At 42.2% G+C, this 24,428-nt stretch overlaps 1 protein-coding gene across 1 annotated transcript in view; it reads right to left on the bottom strand.

Annotated features, from left to right (window-relative positions):
• Window positions 1–236: 236 nt before the first annotated feature.
• Window positions 237–24,428, bottom strand: part of LOC150081463 (nuclear receptor subfamily 2 group E member 1-like) — a 64,086-nt gene continuing 39,894 nt past the window's right edge. The window contains exons 4-5 of the mRNA XM_090380210.1: window positions 21,238–21,496; window positions 237–548 (exon numbers count right to left, since the gene is read on the bottom strand). Coding sequence (XP_090236336.1) covers window positions 298–548; window positions 21,238–21,496 — 510 coding nt within the window. The 3' untranslated portion in view covers window positions 237–297. The remainder of the gene's footprint in view (window positions 549–21,237; window positions 21,497–24,428) is intronic.

Raw genomic sequence — 24,428 nt, 5'->3', positions numbered from 1 at the left:
CAGTAGTTCTGTACACAAATCAAGGCCTTATACCTGCAGTCCAGTTTATAAGAAGGTATATGCAAGGCTTTGTTGAGGCAAATTATTGACCTCCTCACTAAAACTTCTTTTTAGGATCTTCTTAAAAAGATCTTCGTTTTAAGATCTTCTTTATAGTTTTATTCTTCGGCATGATAGTAAATTGCGTGGGAATGATGCAACTGTGAGAATTCAGATGATAATCTTATTCCAGCACGCTTAGATGTTTGTGAAGAATTCTGGTGAAGAAAAACTGATTTAAATCAGTCACCACGGACGTCATTCTAACCTTTCCATATGGTACATGTCCCCGAGGATCCTTTCGATTGGAATATCCCCAATAGTGTCTTTAAAAAACAGCTTTTCCACAGCGCCGGCACTTACAGCCCGAAGACAGGGTATCAGTAATAATAAACGTCCAAAACGAGTCGGTTGACGTGGATACTTGTGTCTAACATAATCTCCCAAGATGCACTGAGCTTGGTCTTGAAGCATTTCTACAGGGTGAATATCACAGAGACCCACCGTTTCTGAAAGAGCAAAAACAAAGGAAAAATACTTTAAATTATTGATTTAAATATACATCTGGAAGGATTAGATTAAATTAAATTAAACCTACTTTATATCTGCATACATATCCTAAATCAACAACATTAATTCAAGTCTAACAATCACAGATTTAAAACCTTCTATATTAAACAAAGTGTCTTAGACCTCAGTTATTTCCAAGTAGAATCTGCAACGATAATCTCGTCGTCTTCTTCTGGCGTTATAGCTTACTCAACGATGTTCCACCAATAAGCCCTCCCAGAAGTCAAACTTCTCCAACTTCTTATTAAGTCCTCTTCTACGTCATCCATCCATCTTTTACCTGGTCTTCCTCAGAGGAAGTTCTTAGTTCTGCTGTCATCCATCCTCATAACATGTCCCAACCAGATAAGTCTCTGGCTCTTCACAAATCTGACAATGTCCGCACCCTGAATAAGATGGTCAAGTTCTTGGTTCATTCTGGCCCTCCAGGATCTATCAACGTCTCGTTCGTTTCTAGCCAAAAACTTTTCGTAAAATTATGCGCTCAAACACTCTTTTGCTCAATGTCTTTACTCAATGTCCAAGCTTCACAACTGGACTAATGAGACTTTTGTATATTCTTAATTTGATTAGAAAGCGAATTAGATGGTATTTATTAAAATATATGGACAGTTTCAATTTAGTTAACTCTATATTGATCTTTATAATACAAAGATCTATATTTTGACTATTTTATTGTACATTAAATCAAAATATATAATTAAAGTTTGAACGAAGTTAGGGACAAAAATATTGGTGTTGATCATTGCTTTATATACGCGTGGCTTTTCGAAGATTGGTAATATTCAGTAATAGCGTTGTTAGGATGTGACATAAATGTTCATTAAGATAATCTAATTATTCGTTTTGTTAATTGTACTTTAATGAAAAGTGGCAGGTGGTCATTGGCTAATTGTACACCATTTGTTGACTTTCATTAGACGCGCAGAGGGTGTTGACCTCTAATTAGAAATTAAGTCATAAAATTGGTATGGCGTGTTGCATGGAGTCACGTAAATGCAATTAGACCGACTAATGAACTGCACGTTTTAAATTATCTTAATGTTAATGAGCAGCCATTACTGCTAATAGACATTGCTCTTACGTGTGGTGATCGAATTTTCAAAGCTGGGACAACACCTGCGTTGCCCCAAACATTTCTTTTTCTAATTTCCATTACCAAATCAATTCGCACCTTTTTGTTAATCAAACTATGAAAAAAAAAAGGTTAGAGAGAGACTGCTGTGATACTTCAATAACCTAAGCTGACTTAGCACTTGATTTAACCAGAAAAAAGCAGAGTACACGGTTAAAAAAAAGTAATAGGGCAGCAAAGTCCTGATTCAAATAATTAACCGAAATAACTTTAAGAGGATCTGCCGTGAAACGCGGTCTCAGGCTGAAGCCAGAGACCAATTACACAACCTAACCTCACAGAAGGACCAGAACGACGAAAAGCAACAGGACACTACTTGACCCGGCTCTCCCAGAGGGTGCTGTCTATCAGCAGTCCCTCTTCCTGAAGACGGCCCTCAAACTTATTCAAAGACCACCCAGAGTATCCACAGGCCTTAGGGCCCAAATAGTCACGATCTTCAATAAAATGGAAACTATACTCCGAGACACTCATGTCGAATGCGAAAGAGCGACCTCGCGACCGCAAGCATACATGGAATGTGGGGCAGACCAAAGGCCACAGCGCGCCCCCACATATGCTCAAGCGCTGAGGACCAGAACCCAGGAACCACCAGAGACCACACATTCCAACCAGCACCCAGACGGAAGACACTACTCCCGACGCCGAACTTGGTCATCCTCACACCAACCTCCAGCGAAGCAATCCAAACCACAGTAATGACGAAACCAGCGAAGGACCTGAAGACCCCAAAAAATAAATCAGTAAGAAAAACGCGCAACACAGGCGTAATAATCGAAACGCATACGCAAGAAGATGCCCAATAAACAATATCGAATCCAAGAATACAAACCCTTGGCCTGGAGGCTGCGCCCCCGAAATAAAGAGGGTCCAGCATAATTATATTCAACACGGACAAAGACCTCACGCCAACAGCCCTAAGGGAAGAACTGTATATAGTGGCATAGTATTTAGGGCCAGGCGCCATCGGTGGTTTCCCACATCTGCGTCGTATATATTCTGTGTCTGGCTGGCCTCTGCCAGGGTCGCCTGAGCTTCCTGACAGAGGCCATAAAAAAAAAGTTTTGAATGTGGGGAACAGTAGTTGGAGTGGACCAATAGGAAAGGCAGTCTACTCTAAGTTAGGCAAAGGTAGGGGATGGAGAAGGGAGTTTAAAATCAGAGGAGTGGGTGCTCGTGTGTGAGCGCCTTTCTCTCTCTGAATAGCCTGCACTCTGAGGAGTGCTAACATGAATCCTACCCTTATCGAGTTAGCAGGGCAACTTGCCTTTGAAATCCTGCACTCAGGGTGCTCGCATTATCCTACCCAGTCGGGGTTCGCAGGGGTGGAACATTATTCTGTTCTGTCCCGAGTTCCGCAAGTTTAGCTCTTCTAGAATTGAATACAGCCTGGGCGCAGCGTGTAAAGGTATGTGGCCTCTTCTTGTAGTAAAGTTGACCCCTGATTGCGGGGGTTTCCTTGTATCTCTGTGAGGAATTGAAATCTGGCGTTGTCGTAAGTGAGACACTCGTACATAACGTGTTCCCAGGACTTCTCTTCACCACAGTGGCAATATGAGTTATTTTCTATTCCCATGGCTGTCAGTATTTGCTGAAGCGGCCCATGGCCTGTAATCAGGAAGGCGACTTGCAATCCAGGCGAGTACCAGGGAGAAGGCTTTAGGAAAGTGCGACTTATTGAGGGAATAAACCTTTTGGTGATTGCTCCTTTCGGCGTCGTAGCCTATGTTTCTTGCCAGAGGTTTTGTAGGTGGTCTGCAATTTTTCTTCTTTTCTTCTTAGGGTAATTTGCATGGTCCAACTGCAGATTCAACAATTGTTGGGATTCCCTTCTTCAGGCGCTCGAAGAGACCCCTCTTGACAACTTCCAGAGAGAGAGAGAGAGAGAGAGAGAGAGAGAGAGAGAGAGAGAGAGAGAGAGAGAGAGAGAGGTAGGTATCCTGCAATGGCTTGTAATGCAGGGGTACTGACAGTACAGCACGCCCTGGTAACCGATAGTAACTCGCGCGTACCGTGGTGAACATATGCTCGAAGGTGCTCCTGAAATTTATTAGTTTTAAATCATTTTATAAAGCTATTAAATGGTGATTCATCGTCTACCAGAGACTAAACTCAAAGAGGATCTCTAGATCTGGACATGCTGCATCAGGTCGTCAGATTCAAGGTAATTTTTATAATTTTTATCGTTGTTTCCACCTCTGACAAAGAAAGTCACTCTCGCCAGCTTCAGTTACGGACAAGGTCAGCGCAACCCCCCCGTTGATTGTCTCCTGCTCAATGCTAGCCACCCAGGGCACACTTTCGAAGTGACCTTCTTACAGTTTACTCAGTTCAACGTAAAAACGCGGAAGGTATTTTAATCTACCACCGACCCTGTTAAGCCCGCTTTCACAACACATTTCAGTTTATTCAGCATGGGCGAAAATTTGGTGTGTACCGGATGTCTCAAGCAAGCAGATTTTCTACTTGTATGTTCTTCCTGTAAGCAGATATGTCTCTGCGGACCTTGTAGCTCATATTCGGATGTCAAAAAGCTTGCAAAGAAAATTAAACTTGCATGGAAATGTGATGTCTGCAAAACAATCAATAATGACAGCGAAAAAATTGACACATCGCATTTCACCTTTTACAGAAAACATTCGGAACGGACTGATCCCATTGGTTGTGATGAGCTGAGAATCCTTGTGAACCCAATTCAAGTCGCGGTTAGGGAATTGGAATCTAGATCAGTTAAAAGATGCTCACATGCGTCTGACAGAGAATGTAGTCGCAAAACTCGAACATCAGCATAAAATGACAACGGAAAGTAATTCCACCGTTATGGATGCGTTTGTCAACAGTTCCGAAATTGTGATGTCAAGAGTCAACTTCGTTGAAAACTAAGGAACCTCCAGGAGACCTCATCCGACGTCATTTCAAAAATGGAATTCGGCTTCGGTATGATGAAAAAACGCGAAAACGCGAACCTCGCAGAACTGCATGATAACGTCACATTTCTGCACCGATGCAACAAGGACATCAAGCTCATTCTTCTAGACATCTACAATAAAATCGAACTGAATAAGTCCGAGGAATCTAGAGAGCTTTCAAATCTTCCCAACGCGCAGGACCTTATTAAGATTTATAAAAATTATGAAAAGACCAATATCGTGTTAATTTGTCCTGAGTGTAAAACGAAGTCACGCTCCTTCCCCTACAAATCCAAGAAGAAGCGACTCCGCTGAGGCCTCGATCGACATCCCTTATCAGGCCGAATCCACTGGTCTCCAACAGCCCTCTTCAGAAGGCAAGAACGAACAGTGTTCTTCCCAAGAAAAAAATCATTCTCGATCACAAGAAAAGACAACTGATGAATATCATCCCCCACTCAGGATCAATACCGAGCCATTCAAGGAACAAACATTAGGAGCGAATAAGAGTTTTCAACGCAATGAACGATTTCTCTCTCCTGGGGAACTAGCGTCTGAACTCCAAACCTCCTCTTACCCATTCTCACATCAATCCCAGAAGGACAGCACCACACATTCTCTGCCGTCTCCGGTACAAAACTATTCTGTCCAAGAGTCAGAAGTAAGCCGATGTGCTACATTTGCAGATGTCCTTAAATCTAATCATTCAACCGTCCGGACACCTTGGAAGAATGCCCCCAGCTTACGGGTCAGGCCGCATGCACCGGAGGAAGAGGAGCAACCAATTCCCGTCGTGCAAAGTCTACAATCTGAGGCACTGGAGCCTCTTTATCAACCAAATCGCACCCGGAAATTTCTGCACCACAGTAAATCATCCCGAAATCATTCATCTCGCCGTCACATCGAAGAACCAACCAAACCAGGACAACCAAAATTATCTAAGAAGATGACACCGTGCAAAGGGAAGCAGAAATACACAAAAAACCAAATAACTGCACCAGAAAAGCCAAACTACAACACGAAGCCCACAGTCGGGACTGCTAACTCAACGAAAATACACGCGATTCCGCTGAAAATCTCTTCACGTGAAAAATCAATTTTTGTCTCCAGGCTTTCTCCACAGACAACTGTTGAACAGATGTGGTCTTATTTGAATGAAGACTTAGGTATAGACACAGAAGTTACCAAGCTCGCGACCAAACAACCATACGATGCATCATTCAAAATCACTACAGCAGAATCAAACTACAAACTACTCAGCCTTGCATCATCTTGGCCTACAGGGGCACTTGTGAAACACTTCTACACTACAAAAGCGTACCTCTACCAGGATGCGGTATCCCAACGGATTGAAACCACAAATAATGAAAGAAAAACCTGACTCAGACCCGCCATTAAGTCTAAGTTTTGGGATGAACATTCCGGTTATACTGAACAGGACCTTCTTATAGGTTCAAACACTCTCACAGAAACTTGCCAGCGACATAATCACCCACCACTAACGACTGAGGGAAGACATATGAAGATTGAGGTGAGAACTACCTCCAGAACGAATCATAGACGATTGATGAAGGCCATCAGAGCTCCAACAAGGGCATACATCCAAACTTCTTTAATGTGCACAATTTTCTATCAAAATACTAGAAGTCTGAGAAATAAACTTCAGACAAGGGAAATGCTTCTCTTGTCAAGGTTGTATGACATCATTTGTATCACAGAGACATGGCTGTCCCCCAATGAAGAAGACCTCGCATTCTCTCAACCCGCTTGCTTCTCGGGCATTTTTGCCTCTAGGGAACGGACGACTGGTGGTGGTGTAGGCATTCTCTTCAACACACAAAAATTCTCACTGGCTAGCTCAGCCACTCTAAAAAGAGAACTGTTTGAAGCTGCAAGAGCCTCACTCAGCATTCAAGGCCACAGACTTGACGTGTGCACAGTCTACATCCCCCTTCCCACAGTAAAGAACACTTTATAAGAGATCTCTAACTGGATCATTAATCAATGCCACCCCAAAGCAACATTACTTGTGTGTGGAGACTTTAATATTAGCTCAGGCCAACACAATCTTCGCAGATTGTTATCTTCTAATCTGGCTGCAGTAGGTCTGACCCAGAATTTTTCCCCTAGAAGAGGCGCTAACTTGTTAGACCTAATATTTGCAACAAACACCCTCACCGTTGACAGCCAACCTGAAACAGCCTTCATGTCAGACCATCTACCAGTAGCCCTCATTCTTCCAATCACTTCCAGGACATCCTGGCAACATCAGGCACCAGTTAAAAAGACAGTGATTAGCCCTTCACTCCTCAATCCAGAGAAATTCTGCTTCGCAGAATCCATTTTTCCTTGGGAAGCCCCAAACCAATGTCATCCACAACTCGGGCTGCACTTTCTTACCTGCTGGCTGCAGTCCATTGCTCGAACTGCAGCGTCAAAAACAGTTTCAATCTCCCATCGGAGCAAAGCATGGTGGATCCAAGATCTCAGCCTTAAATTTCAAAATAACAAAGACTACATGCAAAATGGAAAGCAAAATCAGACCCACTAGACAGGATTGCATACTCAAGAGCCCATGCCCAGTTCAATAGAAGCAAATCTGAAGCCATTAAAGCCTACATCGACAAAACAATCGAGAAGGCGCCGTTTAAGGCAAGGCATGATGAATTCCCTCAACAACTTAATCCAATCGAATGGCTAGACTAAATCACAAGATTTAAGCCAAAGTCAGCGTCAGACGTTAAGAGCATTCACAACAGTTGTCAGCGAGATGTCCTCGCTTCCATCATCATCACAAATAAGAGAGCTTATCCAGGCCATCAATGATATCCCACTAACGTCTTGCACTGGATATGATGGGGTCCCACAATTCATTCTTAACAGCGTTAGTGTCTTCATCATTGATACACTCCTAGATATCTTTAATGGAATCCTTACAACGCAAAGTTTCCCAACAGCCTGGAATCAATATATTATCCAACCATCCCCAAAACACAAGGAGCGACATCAATTTCACAATTCAGGCCAATAATGAAAGCCTCATGTCTCCTCAAAGTCATGGAGAAGTGCTTTCTTTCCATCCTAACCAACCAGGTTCTGCCATGTGAATCACCATACATTCACTATGCCTTCAAACGCAGGTCCACCATTACCAACCTATTGCAAATCATCAAAAACCATTCTGGTGGCTCTACAAAATAGGGCTGAGATGGCCATTGTTTATCTGGATATCCAGTCTGCATTCGACAGCATAGACATCCAGCCCCTCCTGCAACTTTGAGGATGGATACCAGATAAAAGGCAATATACTGGAATTCTTGAAGTCGCTGCTTACGACCAGGGTCCTTTACTTGACCGTGAAAAAAAAATCTTTCACAAGGAAAGTTTGTGTCGGTGTTCTCCAGGGCGGAGTTCTTTCAGGGCTCCTCTTTACGGCTGCCATCCACCCATTTCTGTGTCAGCAAACAGAATTTATCAGTTATGCAGACCTCTCGAAGCTCCTCTATCCCATCAACTGGACCGCTCGACCTGATTCTGTTTCTGAAACCATTATCAACAGCCTTAAGAATCTGATTACATACTTGGCACAATTTACTCTTAAGATAAATCCAAACAAATCTGCACAAATGGTGTTTTCACTCAAATCAAACCCAACGCAACTAAACCTGGAAATCCACGGAAACCCCATCACCCCAGTAATAAAGCACAAAGATCTCGGCGTTATATTCGACCCTAAACTCAGTTTCAAACACCATGTTGCAGACATTCACAACAAGGTCTGCAGAGCAAGATGGCTTGCCAAACAACACCTCCTTCATGTCAGAGCCTGAGTACATATACCGGTTTCTGCAGCCAGCCATCATCTACGGGTCAGAAATCTGGGCGTTGGCCATGAAAACCACGCTAAAACCATTGGATCCGATGAGTACTGGCTTCTTCGGTGGGTCCTCTTCAAGCATAATCTGCCACCACTCACCCATACTTCAGATATCACCCAACTTCTAAATTACAGAAAAGTCTCCAAACGGATATTTGCCCTCCGCTTGCTCGTGTCAATTAAAATGATAGCGGGCGAAGTCAATACGCCAAATTTTTGGCAGATGTGCTATTGGAGGTCCCCCCCCCCCCAAAAAAAAACCTTAAGAGCCCTCCCCTCTCTGCAGATTGTGGCGTGGAGGCTCAGGATAGGGGACAGATTCCTGCCCATGGAGATGCTCCACAACGTCCAGGAGATGGATGACGTATAATTACATATGTAATTATACGTTTTATGTAATTTTTCCTGTATTAGTTATTTAATGTTAAACCCTAGCATTGTCGCTGTTGTGGGTATTATTGCATCAGGCAATCGTGTGTCCAATCACTGCCTGCAATAAATATATTAATAATGGATTCAAGCTTGCGCTGGTCCTTTCCAGGATTGCCTTTTCACACCAGATGGAGGCTCCGTAGCACACAACTGGGACATAATGCTACCTTACATATTAATGACAGAGCTTTGCCTTATCATTGCGATGTATTTTTAGATTTTAGCTGACAGGTATTTTAAGTGGGGTTGGAAGGATAGGTTGGCGTTTAGATACAGACCAAGATACTTGATTTCTGTGTAGAGACGGGGTGCTGTTAATTTTCATCACTGGTGGCCTTTGGATTTGGAGCTTTACTTTTAGAAGGATTGACTTTGTTCAATCCTTCTAAAAGGAAGAACTGTATATGAGAAACCTCCACAGCAGGAACACCCAGAGGTAGATCCAGCGCCACTTATAAATCCGAGGTACCAAACCAAATCCCGAATAGGTAGAGCAACAAACTGGGTGGTCGAGCTTTCACAATATAAGCAAACACAACAGTGTTCATAAACTGGGGCAGTCATCGCTACAACGAACACGTGACAGTCTCCAGATGCTTCCGGTGTGGCCGCTTCAGACACAACAACCACACATGTGGGCACTGTGCTGAAAGAGAACACGAATTTAAGACATGCCCTAAGAGAGAGAATCTACCAACATGTGCAAACTGCAAGGCGCACAAAATCCAGGCAGACCATTCAATCCGTGACAACAAGTGCCCTGTATACATAAAGGCCAAGGGAGTATACCAAACAAGACTCGACTAAAGAAGCACACCCTAAACAGTATAACCAACTAAAAGTTCAGTTCACATAGCTCAACGTACAAAGGTCTAGGGCAACCGCCCTAGACCTTTGTGCATTGCAGTCGACTTCGCCAGGGCACTTGACACCCTCTGGTGGCCAAGCGTCCTTGACAGGCTCCGCGTGGCCAAACTCGAAAGTAATCTATACAATTGCATCAACACTGACCTGTGCGACAGATCAGTAAAAGTCACTGCTCCTCACTGTACAATAACCAGACGCAACAACAGAGGATGCCCACAGGGCTCCGTCCTGGGCCCACTGCTCTGGAATGTGGTCCTGAACGGATTCCTCACCCTCCGAGGTGTATGCGGACGACCTGACGCTGGCGGAGAACTTCAGGGCACAGCTGGAAAACACAGCAAACCTCTGCTCGCCACCCTACAACAATGAGCTGTCGAAAATAATCTGAAGATATCATCCACTAAGACAAGCTCGATCCTACTTCGGGAAACCCTGGACACCAGGAGACCCCCCCTACAAATTAAAGTACAAGAACCCACCATCAGGCTGACCACAGTAATGAAATCTCTCGGGGTTGTCCTCGATAGAAACCTATCCTTCACCCCGCCCTTAACTATCTCAGAAATTACTCGTCACTATTTGCAAGAATCACTCTCAAGAATTGGGACATAAAGAAGAAAACCCTTGCTCTTTTTCACAAAACTGGCTTCCTGCCAGTCATCCTCTATGCCTCGGGGGTCTGGTACAAGAAAGCAACCACCGCAACTAATTAAAGAAAACTGGAAAACATACAGAGGTACATTTTGCTGACTACCTCACGAGCTTGCAACGCAGTGAGTGCACATGCACTCCAGGTGTCTCCCCACCTCAAAGGGGATTCCTCCCTCTTTGATGGGAGACGCACTCGTGGAATCACCTCCGTGACCTGGAGGTGACTCGCAATGGTCTCCTCTGCAACCTTTCCAAACGCATATCGGATACGTAGCGAAATTTCACACTAAATGTAGCCAGCGTTCTGAAAAGAGAGAAAAGAAGACTAACTGGTCATCTCCAGAAAACCTGGCAAAATTCAACAAAAGGGCAAATAACGCGGAAATTCCTCACAACTGTATCGGCCGTATACCCAAATTACCCAAGCTGGCTCTCCCCAGGATTGTTGGCCACGTATCTCCTAACTGGCCACGGCGCCATCAGATTCAAACTGATGACCTTTGGGCCGATTGATTGATTTAGAAATTCTTGGTGCAAGAGCTACTGCGCTAAAATGCGCCCTTTAGGCCGAGCGACACCACTGTTATTGTGGTTCAGAGAAAACGTGGGAGCATTTAAAGCACCACTGCCAGCTTTATGACGACCTCCGATGCCGACTAATTACGAAATTACACTACGTACCGAGAACCGAGAGGAATGCTTGCTGAAGAGGAGCACAGCTACAAAGCACTGGCAAACTTTGCACAAGATCATTTTGACAGAAGGCATACTCTTCCGCCCCCACAGCCACAATAGCGAATCCCAGGCCCACAATGTTATTTATGTATAATTTTGCAAACAACCATATAAGGCGCACGAACAGTCACCACCAAGACAATCCACGAAAGGACTGCGTCCCAGGAAGAAACAACGAACGGAACCTGTTGACTCAACCATAGGAATGGACAAGTATAGCAGCAACGCTGCTGTAAACAGAAACCATGAACGGGACAAACACCAGGATCCAGCAACTAAACACTTCGACCCTAAACATAAACTTAAGTAACCACGAACCTGACTAATGGACCTGTCCTAGTGCTAAGTGACAACTACGGACAGGATCCTACACCCGGACTGGACAAACTCGGATCCAACAAATGGACCCAGGATCGAACTAATGACTATGACTCCGGACATAGACATAGGCAACCAGGGACTGGACTAATAAAAAACTAAATACCTACAACTACGGACCTGACTAGGGACCCGTCCTACAGCCAAGTGATAACCACGGACAGGAACCTACACTCGGACCCAACCACGGACCTGACTCAAGCAGACAATGCAGCTGCCAGGCCATTCTGCGACCTGTGCCGCCTACCTTGCCGGGCAAACTTTCCTCCCTTCTCTGGCAGAGGGTTAGGCAACAGCCCTCTTGTTGCCTGCCACCCAACATCTTTCTCTCTGGTGGGGCATGGGCATGCCTCGCAGACACATGCTGGGATCGTCTACTCCATTGACCGATCCGGAAAATGGCTGCCTTCTTGGTAACATGTGCTGCAAATCGCGCCCGTGCATATTGATAGTTTTAATCGGTTTAAAATTGTGCCAGCTTTTGGATTTGTGCCATACAAGGGTTTTTAAGGAAGAGGAACCCAGTGGTGAGATCAGTTTTTCGTTTTTCTGGGCCATTCTCGTGCATTTCAACTGGTTCGTATCCAACGCTAGTAACAATGTGTCTGCCCACCTTGCGGCATTGTTCTAGAATTGGAGAGTGTGGCAAACACATATTTCCGGTGCTACCACGGTTGAACTGCACTATTATTGGGGAGGTTGACCCCCTCTGTGTGGTTGACCCCCGCCCAAACCCGAGAGCCTTCACGGTGGCCTGAGACCGGGAATGCTGGCACCCACAAGTATTGCACTTCCCCTGTTGGGTGCGGGATTGTGCTTTTGCACTACAGCTCAAAATGGTAGAAGCAGGTCTGGCTGCACGTGCCGGGGACGTGCATCAGTTAGCAGCTGCTTCCTGATGGCAAAGTGAGCCGACATTAACAACATACTACACTCACAAACATTTCTTTAATACATTTTTAATCTTTCCTATAAAAAATTTCATTATTAACTTTAGATATCCCTCAAAAGTTTTCTTGTTTTGAAAATTCTATTTCTTAGCCCTTTATCAGGCCCACTTTACAGTTTTCCTGTTAACTTTTATAAATTAGGTGGAGATGGGCATATGCCTAGGAACCACCCCGACATAGTATACACCCCCCCACCCTGTGTGAGTACAATCATAGCTGAAGGTCACTTGTTGCTTAAGCTTCCCTTTAGCGAGCGCTACTTAGTCGCACTCTACGCCTCTGGCAGTAATTGCCCTCCCACGACCACCTGCTTCTCACAGAACTCATCTCCCTACTACACTCAAATGAGAAACAAAAACTTAAAAACAATCCCAAATACAGACAGGGAGACAAGGAGCCAGAGTGACACACAAGAGGGAACTGGCTCCAAACAAGAAAAACCCGAAGAGACCAAGGCCAAAGATCCCCCCCCCTGGACCCTGCACTCCCGGAGGGGCCGCTTATAGACCAAGCCCGAATACTCAAGACAGCCCTGGAGGATCTATTTAAAGAACAAAGCAGCAGAGTGTCAGCTAGCCTTAGAGGCCAAATTGTCACACTCTTGAATAAGATGGAGTCTATTCTCTACAAAACTTATCTGGAGTCCGAAGAGTCCGCTGCCAAAGTCGAAGTTTACGTGAAAGGAGGAGCAAAAAACATGCAACAGCGCGCTCCCTCTTATGCTGAAGCGCTGAGGATACCCGCACAGAGCAGCCATACTGCCAACAGGCAATCCAGCAAAAGACAAAAGTCACCACCCAAAGACCAAACCTAGTGGTGCTCAGACCTCTAAACAAAGAGGACAACCAAACTAGTGAAGACATAAAGCAAGTACTCGTGGACAAACTCTCCGAAGATTTAAAAACCACTAAAATAAAAGCAGTAAGAAAAACTAGGAATCCAGGTGTGATTACCGAAACTGAGATCACAGAAGAGATAAAGCAAATACTTGAAAACCCCAAAATTGCAACTCTGGGTCTTAAGGTCGAACCCCCAAAAAGAAAAGAGCCCTCGATCTAATTTACGATATAGACAAGAACACCAAACCTGATGTGATCACTAGAGAAATATATGAAAGAAACCTACGAGACCACATCCCCAACCAAGATCGGATCGACCATGTGGTGCCTAAACACACCACCAGAACCCAATCCGCAATCACTGTCAACTGGGACGTGGAACTTAGCCCAGTGGCCTGGCAGGTACTCACAAACCAGACCAGAATATTCATAAACTGGGGCAGCCACTGCTTTCGCGAACACGTGGCTCTCACCAAGTGTTACAAATTTGGCCACACCTCGCGCACCTATTCCCATGCTGTGCCGCCCTGTGGCCACTGCGCTAGCAAAGGCCCACAACTTCAGCAACTGCCCTAACAAAAGAGCAGACCCAGTCTGCGCTAACTGCAGAAACCTAAAGCTAGATGCCTCCCACTCTCTTAGAGATGTCAACTGTCCCGTATATCAAAAGTACAAGAGCCTAAACCAAGCAAGAACCAATTATGGCAGCACACCATAAAAAATTTAATACCTGAAAAATGTAACCCGCATCCTCCGTGATCAGGATAGACAGGGAACAAGAAATGGGCAGCGCTTGGAAGAATTCCTTGCAACAACAACAACCATCAGGTACTAAACAAGCCAAACCACCTACCAAACTACTGAAACCTCAGGTGGAAAGCCACCATAGACATCTCGCTAGAAACATCGCAGGCAACATAAACGATTGGCAGGTGCAGGATGCCTGGACAACCTGCGATCATAGGGCCCAGACCTTCCAACTAAGCAGAGACCACACCTGGCAACAAGAATGCTCCACAGATATGCACTCCACACTGCTGATTGGAATATATTCAGAGACACTCCAGCTATAGAAAAAAATGCCAAATAATCTGAAATGGACTCGCAACTAGACCCGAACCTACTGCAAAAAACCGTCACTGCAGTTATTACCAAAGCGGCAAATGCTGCAATCAAAAGAAAAAACCCCACCCCAGGTAAGGTGCCACGGTGGAATTCTCAGTTCCAGAGCCTTCGAAAGGATGTCCAAAAGAAAAGAAAGGCCTTCCAGAGGGCCAAACGCTCATGGCCTGCCCCAGAGGTAAATGCATTACGCGAAAGTTAGAAAGAGGCAAGGAACCTATATCTGCCGTAGTAAACAGCAATCTTGGGAGAATCTAGTCACAACTACAGGGAACTCTGACCCCTGGGGAATGGTCTACAAGGCGACCACAAACAAACTCCCCAGAGGGGAGGTGTTGGCAGCTACCAGGACTCCACAAGGCAGAGTCACAAACTCATGGGAGGCGTCATGTAACAACATCTTAGACGTAACCTTTCACCCAAATGCTGACCCGCAAACGCCAGAACAATTCCGGATGTGCCAGGAAAACGACCGATACCAAACGGATGAAAAGGAACGGGCTTTTGCTCTGGAAGAACTCCAAGCAGTCGCATACAGTATCAAAGGGAAAAAATGCCCGAGTCCGGATCTCCTGGAGCCGGAGATCGTGTTGAAGGTTGTTAAGATAGCCCCAGACATACTCCTAAACCTCTATACTCTATGCCTTAGGACTGGAACTTTTCCTAAAGAGTGGAAGAGGGCCAACGTAAAACTAATTATCAAAAATTCTAATAAGCTGCCGGAACTACCAAACTCCTATACACCAATAACCCTGCTCTCTGTTTGTAGCAAACTCCTCGAGAGACTCCTCCTGACTAGGATCCAAAACCACTAATTGCAAGCAAATCTGGCATCGCCAAAACAGTATGGCTTCCGACAGGGGCTGTCAAGTCAACGGTGGATGCCCTCTGAGAAATCTCTTGGTGCAAGCAGCAGCCACTGATCAAAAGTACTTCCTAGCTATCTCTGTTGACCTTTACCGGGGCGTTTGACACCATCTGGTGGCCAAGCGTCCTGGCCCGGCTCCGGGGGACCAGCATGCCAGAAAATTTATATAACGTAATAAAAAGCTACCTTTCTGACAGACGTATCACGATAAACGGCCCATATAGAACGCTTACAAGACAAATACACAGAGGCTGCCCACAGGGTTCTGTACTGGGACCAATACTGTGGAACATTACAATGGATGAACTTCTTAATACGGAAATCGGTGAAGCATCCTCGCAAGCCTTCGCAGATGACCTCATCCTTATGATCGCCGGAAATAGCAGACCACAACTTGAAACAAAGGCAAACCATGCCCTACAAATTCTTCTGAAATGGACCGAAAGGCACAATCTCAGGATCTCCAAAGAAATTCTATCCTCCTAAGGGGTTCCCTTGATCCGAGGAGACTCCCTCAGATCAAGATTGGTACCACCACACTGAGACTATCAAAAGAGCACAAGTACCTGGGTGTAATACTTGACGCCACCCTCTCCTTTAAAGCGCATCTCAATTACACCAGTAAGAAAATTAGGGGCTACACGGCCCTCAATCTCCAGGGTCGCAAAAAGGGACTGGGGGCTAAACAGCAAAACCCTCAAGCTCATATACAAAGCAGCCTTTATACCGATAGCAACCTATGCATCGGGAGCATGGTACTGTAAAGTCACCATTGCAGTTAACCACAGGTTACTCGACTCCATCCACAGAGCTATGCTATTAGCCATCACACGGGCCTGCAGCACAGTGAGCACACATGCGCTGCAGGTGCTGGCTGGAACCCTTCCACTCGACCTGGAAGCAGGGCTCCCACTCCTGGGTTTTTCCACCCAGATCTGGGTTTTTTGATTGACATCTGGGTTGATAGGTTTTTTTCACAAAAATATCTCATTATCTGGGTTTTTTCGGTAATTTTTAATTTTAAGTCAAAATTTATTTTTATTTCTTGTAAATACAATAAAATTTAATACATTTAATAACAGTTTACAATTTTCTTAATTTTATATTCTAATCATAATTTGTAATATCTCAAGTGCTTGTACAAAATACTACAAATGTAAAAGGATTTCAAAGTTTTCGCAGGGTTCTACACTATGAAATTACGCTTACATGTTCATACATGTAAGCATACATGATCGTGTTACTAACATGTATGCGCAGCCTATTGAGCAGGCGGAAGGCGGTCTTTACTGCACAGTCTTTCGTGATCGTTCGTGGTATTATTGCATTATTTGGTGTGATTTTTACATTTATGCGTGTACTACATACAGTGATATAATAAATTTAAATTGTAGTGACTATTTCTATTTTATGTTAATGGATTAGTGATTTATTTTATAGAACATTTTAAATAAGATAACTGCTAATTAGCCATACCCACAAATTGCCCACAATGTCTGAAACTTGTTCCCCACAGAGAAAGATGAGTAAACGGTGGTATACTCAAAATTTTAGAAATGAATGGTTAGAAGATCCGGAATTAAAGGATTGGTTGAAAGAAGACAGTAATGAAAAAGGTGCGTCTTACTGTATTTGTTGTGAAATAAAATTAAAGAATGCCAATAAATCGATGTTACTAGCGCATAAAAATACAGTTAAACATAAAAAAAGTGCAAATATTGCTAAGACAAGTTCAACGTTAGACACGTTCTTCACAAAACGTAAACCTACGGAGAATGAAGAAGTAGCAAAGGCAGAGTTAACAATTGCTGCACTCATTTCTGAGCATAATATTCCATTTGTGCAATGTGATCACCTTATAGAAGCACGTAAGAAAGCATTTCATGATAGCAATATTGCAAAACAAGTTCAGATGAAGGCGACTCAAGTCTCTTATCTTATACAAGATGGCATAGCCTATCACGAAAATATATACATTTCTAACATATGCAGAAACAACAAGTTTTCAATGATAATAGATGAAAGTACAGATTGATCTTTATCGCAAGTTCTAGCTGTTGTTGTTAGATATTTTGATATTCAAAAATTTGATGTTGTAGATGTGTTACTTGACACTGTTTGTGTCGAAAATGGTACTTCAGAAGGGCTTTATCAAGCTGTAAAAGATCTTTTCATAGAAAAAAACATTCAAATAAGTAATCTCGTTGGCTTTAGAAGTGATAATTGTGCCACTAAGAGTGGGTTCCAGTCATTGCTAAAAAAGGATGTACCATCAGTATTTATAATGGGATGTGTTTGCCATTCTTTTGCATTATGTGCTAGTCATTCAGTCAAGGTACTACCATCATATCTAGAAATATTTATAAAAGATATCTCTTGTTATTTTTCCCGTAGTAGTAAAAGGTTAAACGAGTTCAAAATGATTCAAGATGTTGTAGATACTGCTAAGCATAAAATTCCCAAATTAGCACAAACACGTTGGTTATCCCGTGGCAATGTAATAAAAATTATTATTGAGCAATGGGATGCGTTAGTTCTTTATTTTCAGTCTCAATCAAAAATTGACAAAATCGATGGTGCAGGGAATATTTACAATATTCCAAAGGATCTAAGGATCACCAAAGGAACTAAGCATATGTTGTTGTTTTTAGGATATGTACTGGAGAAAATAAACTGCCTGAATATTGAATTTCAATCTGAACATTTCAGATTGCACTTACTTCATTCAATGGTTTCAATTGAGTATAAAAATATTCTTAGTTTTTTCATAAAAGAAGAAGTCATTACTTCGTGCAAGCTGGTTGAAATTGATCCAAGCAATGCAATAAATCATAACCTCTGAATAAAATATATTTGGGAGGCCGTTGTATGGCCTTATTAAATTCAACACCACTTAGTGACAGTGAAAGCAGGTTTAAAAATGATTGTTTAAAATTTCTTGTTGAACTTGTATGGAAATCAGAAAAAGATTTCCACTAAATGATGATGGAATTATCGCCAGTCTCAATGTTCTTGACCCAGCAGTGATACATGATCGTGCCAATTCGCCATCCTCAATTTTCCATTTAGCAATGCAGTTCCCTCACCTTGTTTCTGAAGACAAACTAGATCTTCTAGATGATGAATGGAGATCATTTCGTTTAAATCAAGATTTAGATTTCTCTTACAAAACCATCCCCGAGTTTTGGTATCTGTTACGTAATGCAAAAGATGGCTTTAATAATTCTAAATATGAGATTTTATCTAACTTTATGACCAGTCTAACTATTTTACCTCACTCTTCGGCAAGCGTAGAAAGAATCTTCTCCCAAGTAAACGCTATAAAAACAAAAGCCACAAACTCCCTTAAACCAGAAACTGTGAAAAATCGACTAATGGCAAAACAGGCGATAAATAGATTTAATCAAAATTGCTATACATGGAAACCTAAATCAGAATTGGAAAAAGAAGTCATACACGGAACTTGTCATAAAAGATACGAAGAACGTTTGAAAAAAATGAAAGAACTTCAAAAAATAAATGTGGAGGAAACTGAATGGGATGAAAATTCTGATTACAATTAAATAAAATATATTTTTGCATGGTAAGTTTTATCTTATTTGTGTTGCTATACTATATGATGAAAACTAGGTTTTTTTTGGGTTTATTTAAATTGCAATCTAAGTTTTTTTAAAATTTGTGAGTGGGAGCCCTGCCTGGAAGTGGCCAGAATCGGAATCCTCTATGAAATTAGATGGAGAAGTTATTAACCACAAAATGCCTGGCCTAGATGAAGAAAATAAGAGAGAAAGAATGTTAAGAACCTAAAAAAAAAAAAAATTCATCAAGTGGAATTAAAGCTGAATTAACAGGCCAATCATATGTACAAAAGCTGAAAAGGAAATGACTGAAAGAGGAAGGTAATAAAGATACAAATAAAAATTATTAAAATTTAAAAAATTAAATTGAAAAATTAAAAAAATAAAAAAAATTAACAAATTAAAAAAATTGGTACACAGATCAGGTGTTTCATCAGGGATATTTACACGTGACCTAGTACCAAACACTGTTTCTATGCAAACCCATGTTGATGGAGAAACTATTAAAAAAAAAAAAAAATCGAGTAAGGCAAACTCCTGATGGAGAAACTATTAAAATAAAATAGATAAAAAATTGATCTCCAGAAACATGAGTAAGGTAGCCCCAAAACAGTGTGTTTAGATTAATAAATTAAGTCGAAAGCATAGAAAAAGGAAATAATGCAAGGTACGGAAGGAAAAAGATATTAAAAATGTAGAGGCGAAGATAGTGAGAATAAGAAAAGTGAGAATGTCCAAATCACCCTTATTTTTATTATATTCTACCCATTTTGATGCTGCTAAATACTACAAGTATTTAATGTTTCTTCCTTTTCATTAGTCTTTCTCCCGATATTTTATTTTATCTATCACTCAAAATATACACTACAAGCTAGCGGTATTAATTTCCACTTATACTAACACTCTCACAGCCAAGGCCCTCTCTATGAGGTTGGGTACTTACACACCCGGCTTGCCTAGTATCCTTTAAATTCTTTTCCTTCTCTTTACATCTTTCTACTCTTCTTTCTTCGATCCGTTGAACTATTAGTGCAATATGAGGGTGATTGGGACATTCTCACTATCTTCGCCTCTACATTTTTAATCTTTTCCCTCCCTTACCTTTTATTTTAATAGTTTCTCCATCAACATGGGTTTGCATAGAAACAGTGTTTGGTACATGATCAGGTGTAGCCCCCTGATGAAATACCTGATCTATGTACCATTTTTTTAATTTGTTAATTTTTTAATTTTTAACTTTTCAATTTAATTTTTTAAATTTTAATAATTTTTATTTGTATCTTTATTACCTTCCTCTCACTTTCAGTCATTTCCTTTTCAGCTTTTGTACATATGATTTGCCTGTTAATTCAGCATTAATTGAGCCTTAATTCCACTTGATTTTTTTTTTTTTTTAGGTTCTTAACATTCTTTCTCTCTTATTTTCTTCATCTAGGCCTGGCATTTTGTGGTTAATAACTTCTCCATCTATATTTTCTTCTATTTCATTTTACTTTTATTTGTAATACTTATATATATATATATATATATAAGTTGCACCATATGGCTAATAATAACCGTTGAGGAAAGACTTCGATTACGTGGGCTACAGAGCATGGCAACCAGCCACCACAAAGGTGACCTGAGTGAGGTTTATAAGGCTCTGTGAGAGATTAGTAAAATGAATTATGGTGGAATTCTCACTGTTATAAAGAATTCCAGAACTAGCAGACTTTTTTTAGACACCAGCACTACCTGGAGCACCAAAAATAATGCCATACTCCATCCAGAACTTATTAATTATTCAACAACCACACCGTTTTGTTCCTTATCTTGTGATAGTAAATGCAACGTTACGCAACTTCCTTTGTTTCGATCCAAAGACGTTTAAAGTTAACTGACTTTTAATGTATTACATAATAATTGCACTTTAATCAATCAATAAGCGCAGTGAAAGGTTTTTAAACAGCCGGATTTTACAATGAACTTGGCAGCACACTGAACCCTCATCAACTGCAGAATATCTGCTTGATGAGGGATCAGTAAGTCCTGAAAGAGGCTGTCACAGAGGTGTCTGATCTTTTAAATAAATAGCATATTTAACTAATTTTATCAATTTGCGCCAAGGTATAGGGGACGTTGGCGCCCCCTAAACCTTGGCGCCTACTCGGACTTACCCTAAAGCCAGCCCCCTGCCAGAAGATATGAATGGAAAGATATATTAGTTTCAAGTTACTTTATTAATCCGAAGTTGTATATATTTCTAACAAACTGTATATTATTGAGTTTATCTAACGAAGATACCTACCGGGTCTAAATAGGACAATGGCTTTCAGACAACTGCATTCAGTGCCATCTGGTGACAGCTGTCTGAAACGTCTCATGATTTCTTGGATGTAATGCATGTCCACCATGTGAGTTGAGTCGTCTTCTTTTTGATCCGTCTGAGGTCTGCTGATCGGGAAAGACGAAGGGCGAGGTAACGTAGCTAGGAGATCAAGAGTTACCGACCACTGAGCCATATTTAAAAGGAACAAATCTTTCCAGGCCTCTTCTAGAAGAATCACCTGCAGAAGAAGAAGAAATGACTTCGTTAGGTACACGTGTACCAGTAAGTCAGATGTCTTATCATTTCCACGATTTGATATATTTTAAAAATTCCTTAATACGATGGACTTAATGCTAATAGCACAACAAACTAGCCTTTACAATGAGTTGCATTGATATTGCACTATTCTCAAACAAATTACATCACCAAAATATCAAACGCCATTTATTTCAAAGATGAGACGATGAATAAATAACCGATTAATCATTGGCGACGTAATGATATCACCAAAGGTGAATTTATCAATTGCTCTTGTCTGAAACACGTGTTTTGAAAGTAGTGCAATATCAAGGCAACTCGATGTGAACGCAAATTCCGTATTATTTAGCAAGTTACCAGAGATCATTCAGTTACGTTGCTTACAATAGGATTACAAGAGCTGGTTCAATTAGCGCAAAGGAAAAGTTCTTTGGTCTAAAATCTTTCGACGATACTTCCCGTTGGTAGCGAATTTACAAAAGGTCCTCATCTAGTGACTGCGCAATTTTCAGCATTTGCCCAGTAAGAAATCTACAGGCCATGTGCAACTTCTTTCTTTTGGTGGTTAGGGAAGGAATCGCCCAAAGAGTACAGCATGGGATCCTCTAGCAGTGTCCCACAGATCAGGAGCTGAAATACGATCATTAGCATATTTACAGTGGCAATGACTCTTCTCTCAAAGACTGAGCTGAGGATCCTTGGTATTTTTATGGATTGCGCCAGGACTGTAGTGTTGCTGATAGGGAGATATGAGCTGCCAATATTCAGAAGCGTACACTGGGTTCAGTGTTGTGGGAGCCGCCGAAGCCCGTGTTTCTGCCCCATATAAGACTGCTTAGTTGACAACTTTTGTGAAATACTTCCTCATCACGCTAATATCCTTGACACAGAGAAGTTGCTTCGCTTGCCACCAGGGCTTACGTTAGCGTTTCTGGCGCCTGAGGCAAAACTTTGTAACTCGCCTAATTCAAATCGTGTATATAAATGCAGTAGCGCATCTAGCAGCGCCTGTGGCAAGTGCCTCATTTGCACACCACTGGCGCTGTGCCTGCCTACTACCTAAGTTTACTCTTTTTTAGGTGAAGATCATGTAGGTGGTAATGAAGAGTCAAATTGGGGTCAAAAACAACTTCAAGATCAGTGTGAGTGGGCACGTTAGAGATTTCAGTAGAATTGTGTAGAAATTGAATCGCGGATGAAGCTGGCTTAAGAGAGAAAGTCATTTGGGGTGATTTGGCTGGGTTAAGACACACCCCAAATTGGCATAAATATGCTGCAACGTCACTTAATTTATTAGACAGACTGGCAGAGATGAGGTTTATGCCACCAGGAGAGCTAATATGCGTAATTAGCTTGATGTCATCTGCATAGCAAATTATATCTTGTTTCCCATGTACCAAAAGAACAAGCATAGCAGTAACTAATAGGCCTGACAACATATCACTTTGTGGAACACCTGTGCTTACCTGGAAGGTGGAGGTTTGGTTCCTATAGTTTAGAAGGAACGCCAGTTTGTTTGTTGAGTAGGGAGTTGAAAAATGAGAGCTGTTTCCAGAAAAGTGGAAGTGCTTCGGACATAGGAGTGGTGATACATCAACGAAGTCGAAAGAAGATTTGAGGTCCAGGTAGGTGATGGCAATTTCGGCTTTATCTCGTAATTCATTGAGAATTGTAGTCGCAATTGAGAGGAGGTTGGTCGCAGTAGAACGATTTTGTATTGCGTAGTGGTCTGTCTGCCAGAAGCGTTTAGTGCGCATAGGTAGCAGAGTTTTCTCGAGAACCTTGAGTAGACTTGAAGCACATGAGATGAGCCGGTAGTGATTGACTTGAGATGGAATTTTAGGTATGGCTTCACGCTGTACACCTTCGACTGTTGAGGGAAAAAGTTCTGGTAAAGGACAGTATTCAAGATGTTCAGTAGAGGTTCTAAGATGAAAGGGCTTAGGCATCTGATTATAAATTGTGGCACCCCATCCGCTTCGAATATGGAAGTCGGAGGTCGCATATTAATGGCTTTAATCAGCTGTTGACTAGAGATTGTGACATCCGCTAGGGAATCAGATGGTGATTGAAAGCGGTGAAGTTGATGTCATGTGCTTTCAGGTCTGAGAACCTCATAATCAGATCAAGCCATTCGGTGGGATTTTGTTTGTTTGTGGTTGAAGCGAGTAGTTAGAGAGAGATACCTCCATGCTTTTGTTCTTGTAGAGATTCACACAGTTTAGCCAGCATGTCATCAAGGTGATTGCCTGGTCACGATTGCAGTATAAGAAGCTGTCCCAAGGAAAGACTGATGCAGCGAAGAGGCACTTGTTGATATCTAATAAGTTAGAAGTAATTTTTACTCTCTGGACAGCATTGGAGACATGATCAGGAGCAGGGAATTTTGTGATTGGGCTATGATCAAAACTGAAGCATGGCCGTTAATTATCTCAACTTTTGAAGCGCCGAATCAGCATTTTCTGAAAGTGTGAAAGATGAGGTGGTAGATTGAATTCTCCCAACAATAAGTTGGTCAGCAAAGGTGTGTATGTGCGTGTTATTAATTATCCAATGTGAAACTTCCTGGATAATGGCCTGATCTGGGACTGGTGGAGTGTACAGAGTGGTTATGCCAATTAAAATGCGATTAAATTGTAGAAAAGTGTTCAGAGCATGCTGAGACTGGCTCGACGAATGATGCTTTAGGTTAAAAACATTGCAATTGAAGAAGATGGTCACACCATCTCCCCTCCAAGGGCCACATGAGATGAAGACGGTCTAAACCCAGCAACATAAGCGACTGCAATTGATTCTTCAGCAGAATCAAGCCACGTTTCAGACGCACACAGGACATTTGTATATCCAAACAGTAAAACTTGGGCTAAAGATTCTGATTTGTTTCTTGCATTTTGATAAAGAATCTTTAGTGC

Source organism: Mastigoproctus giganteus, chromosome 8 (assembly GCF_048544385.1).
Source record: "Mastigoproctus giganteus isolate SK-2022 chromosome 8, ASM4854438v1, whole genome shotgun sequence".
In the NCBI taxonomy this organism is placed as follows: Eukaryota; Metazoa; Arthropoda; class Arachnida; order Uropygi; family Thelyphonidae; genus Mastigoproctus; species Mastigoproctus giganteus.
Note: the sequence above shows the minus strand (reverse complement) of the source record. Positions and strands in the feature narration are given on the sequence as shown.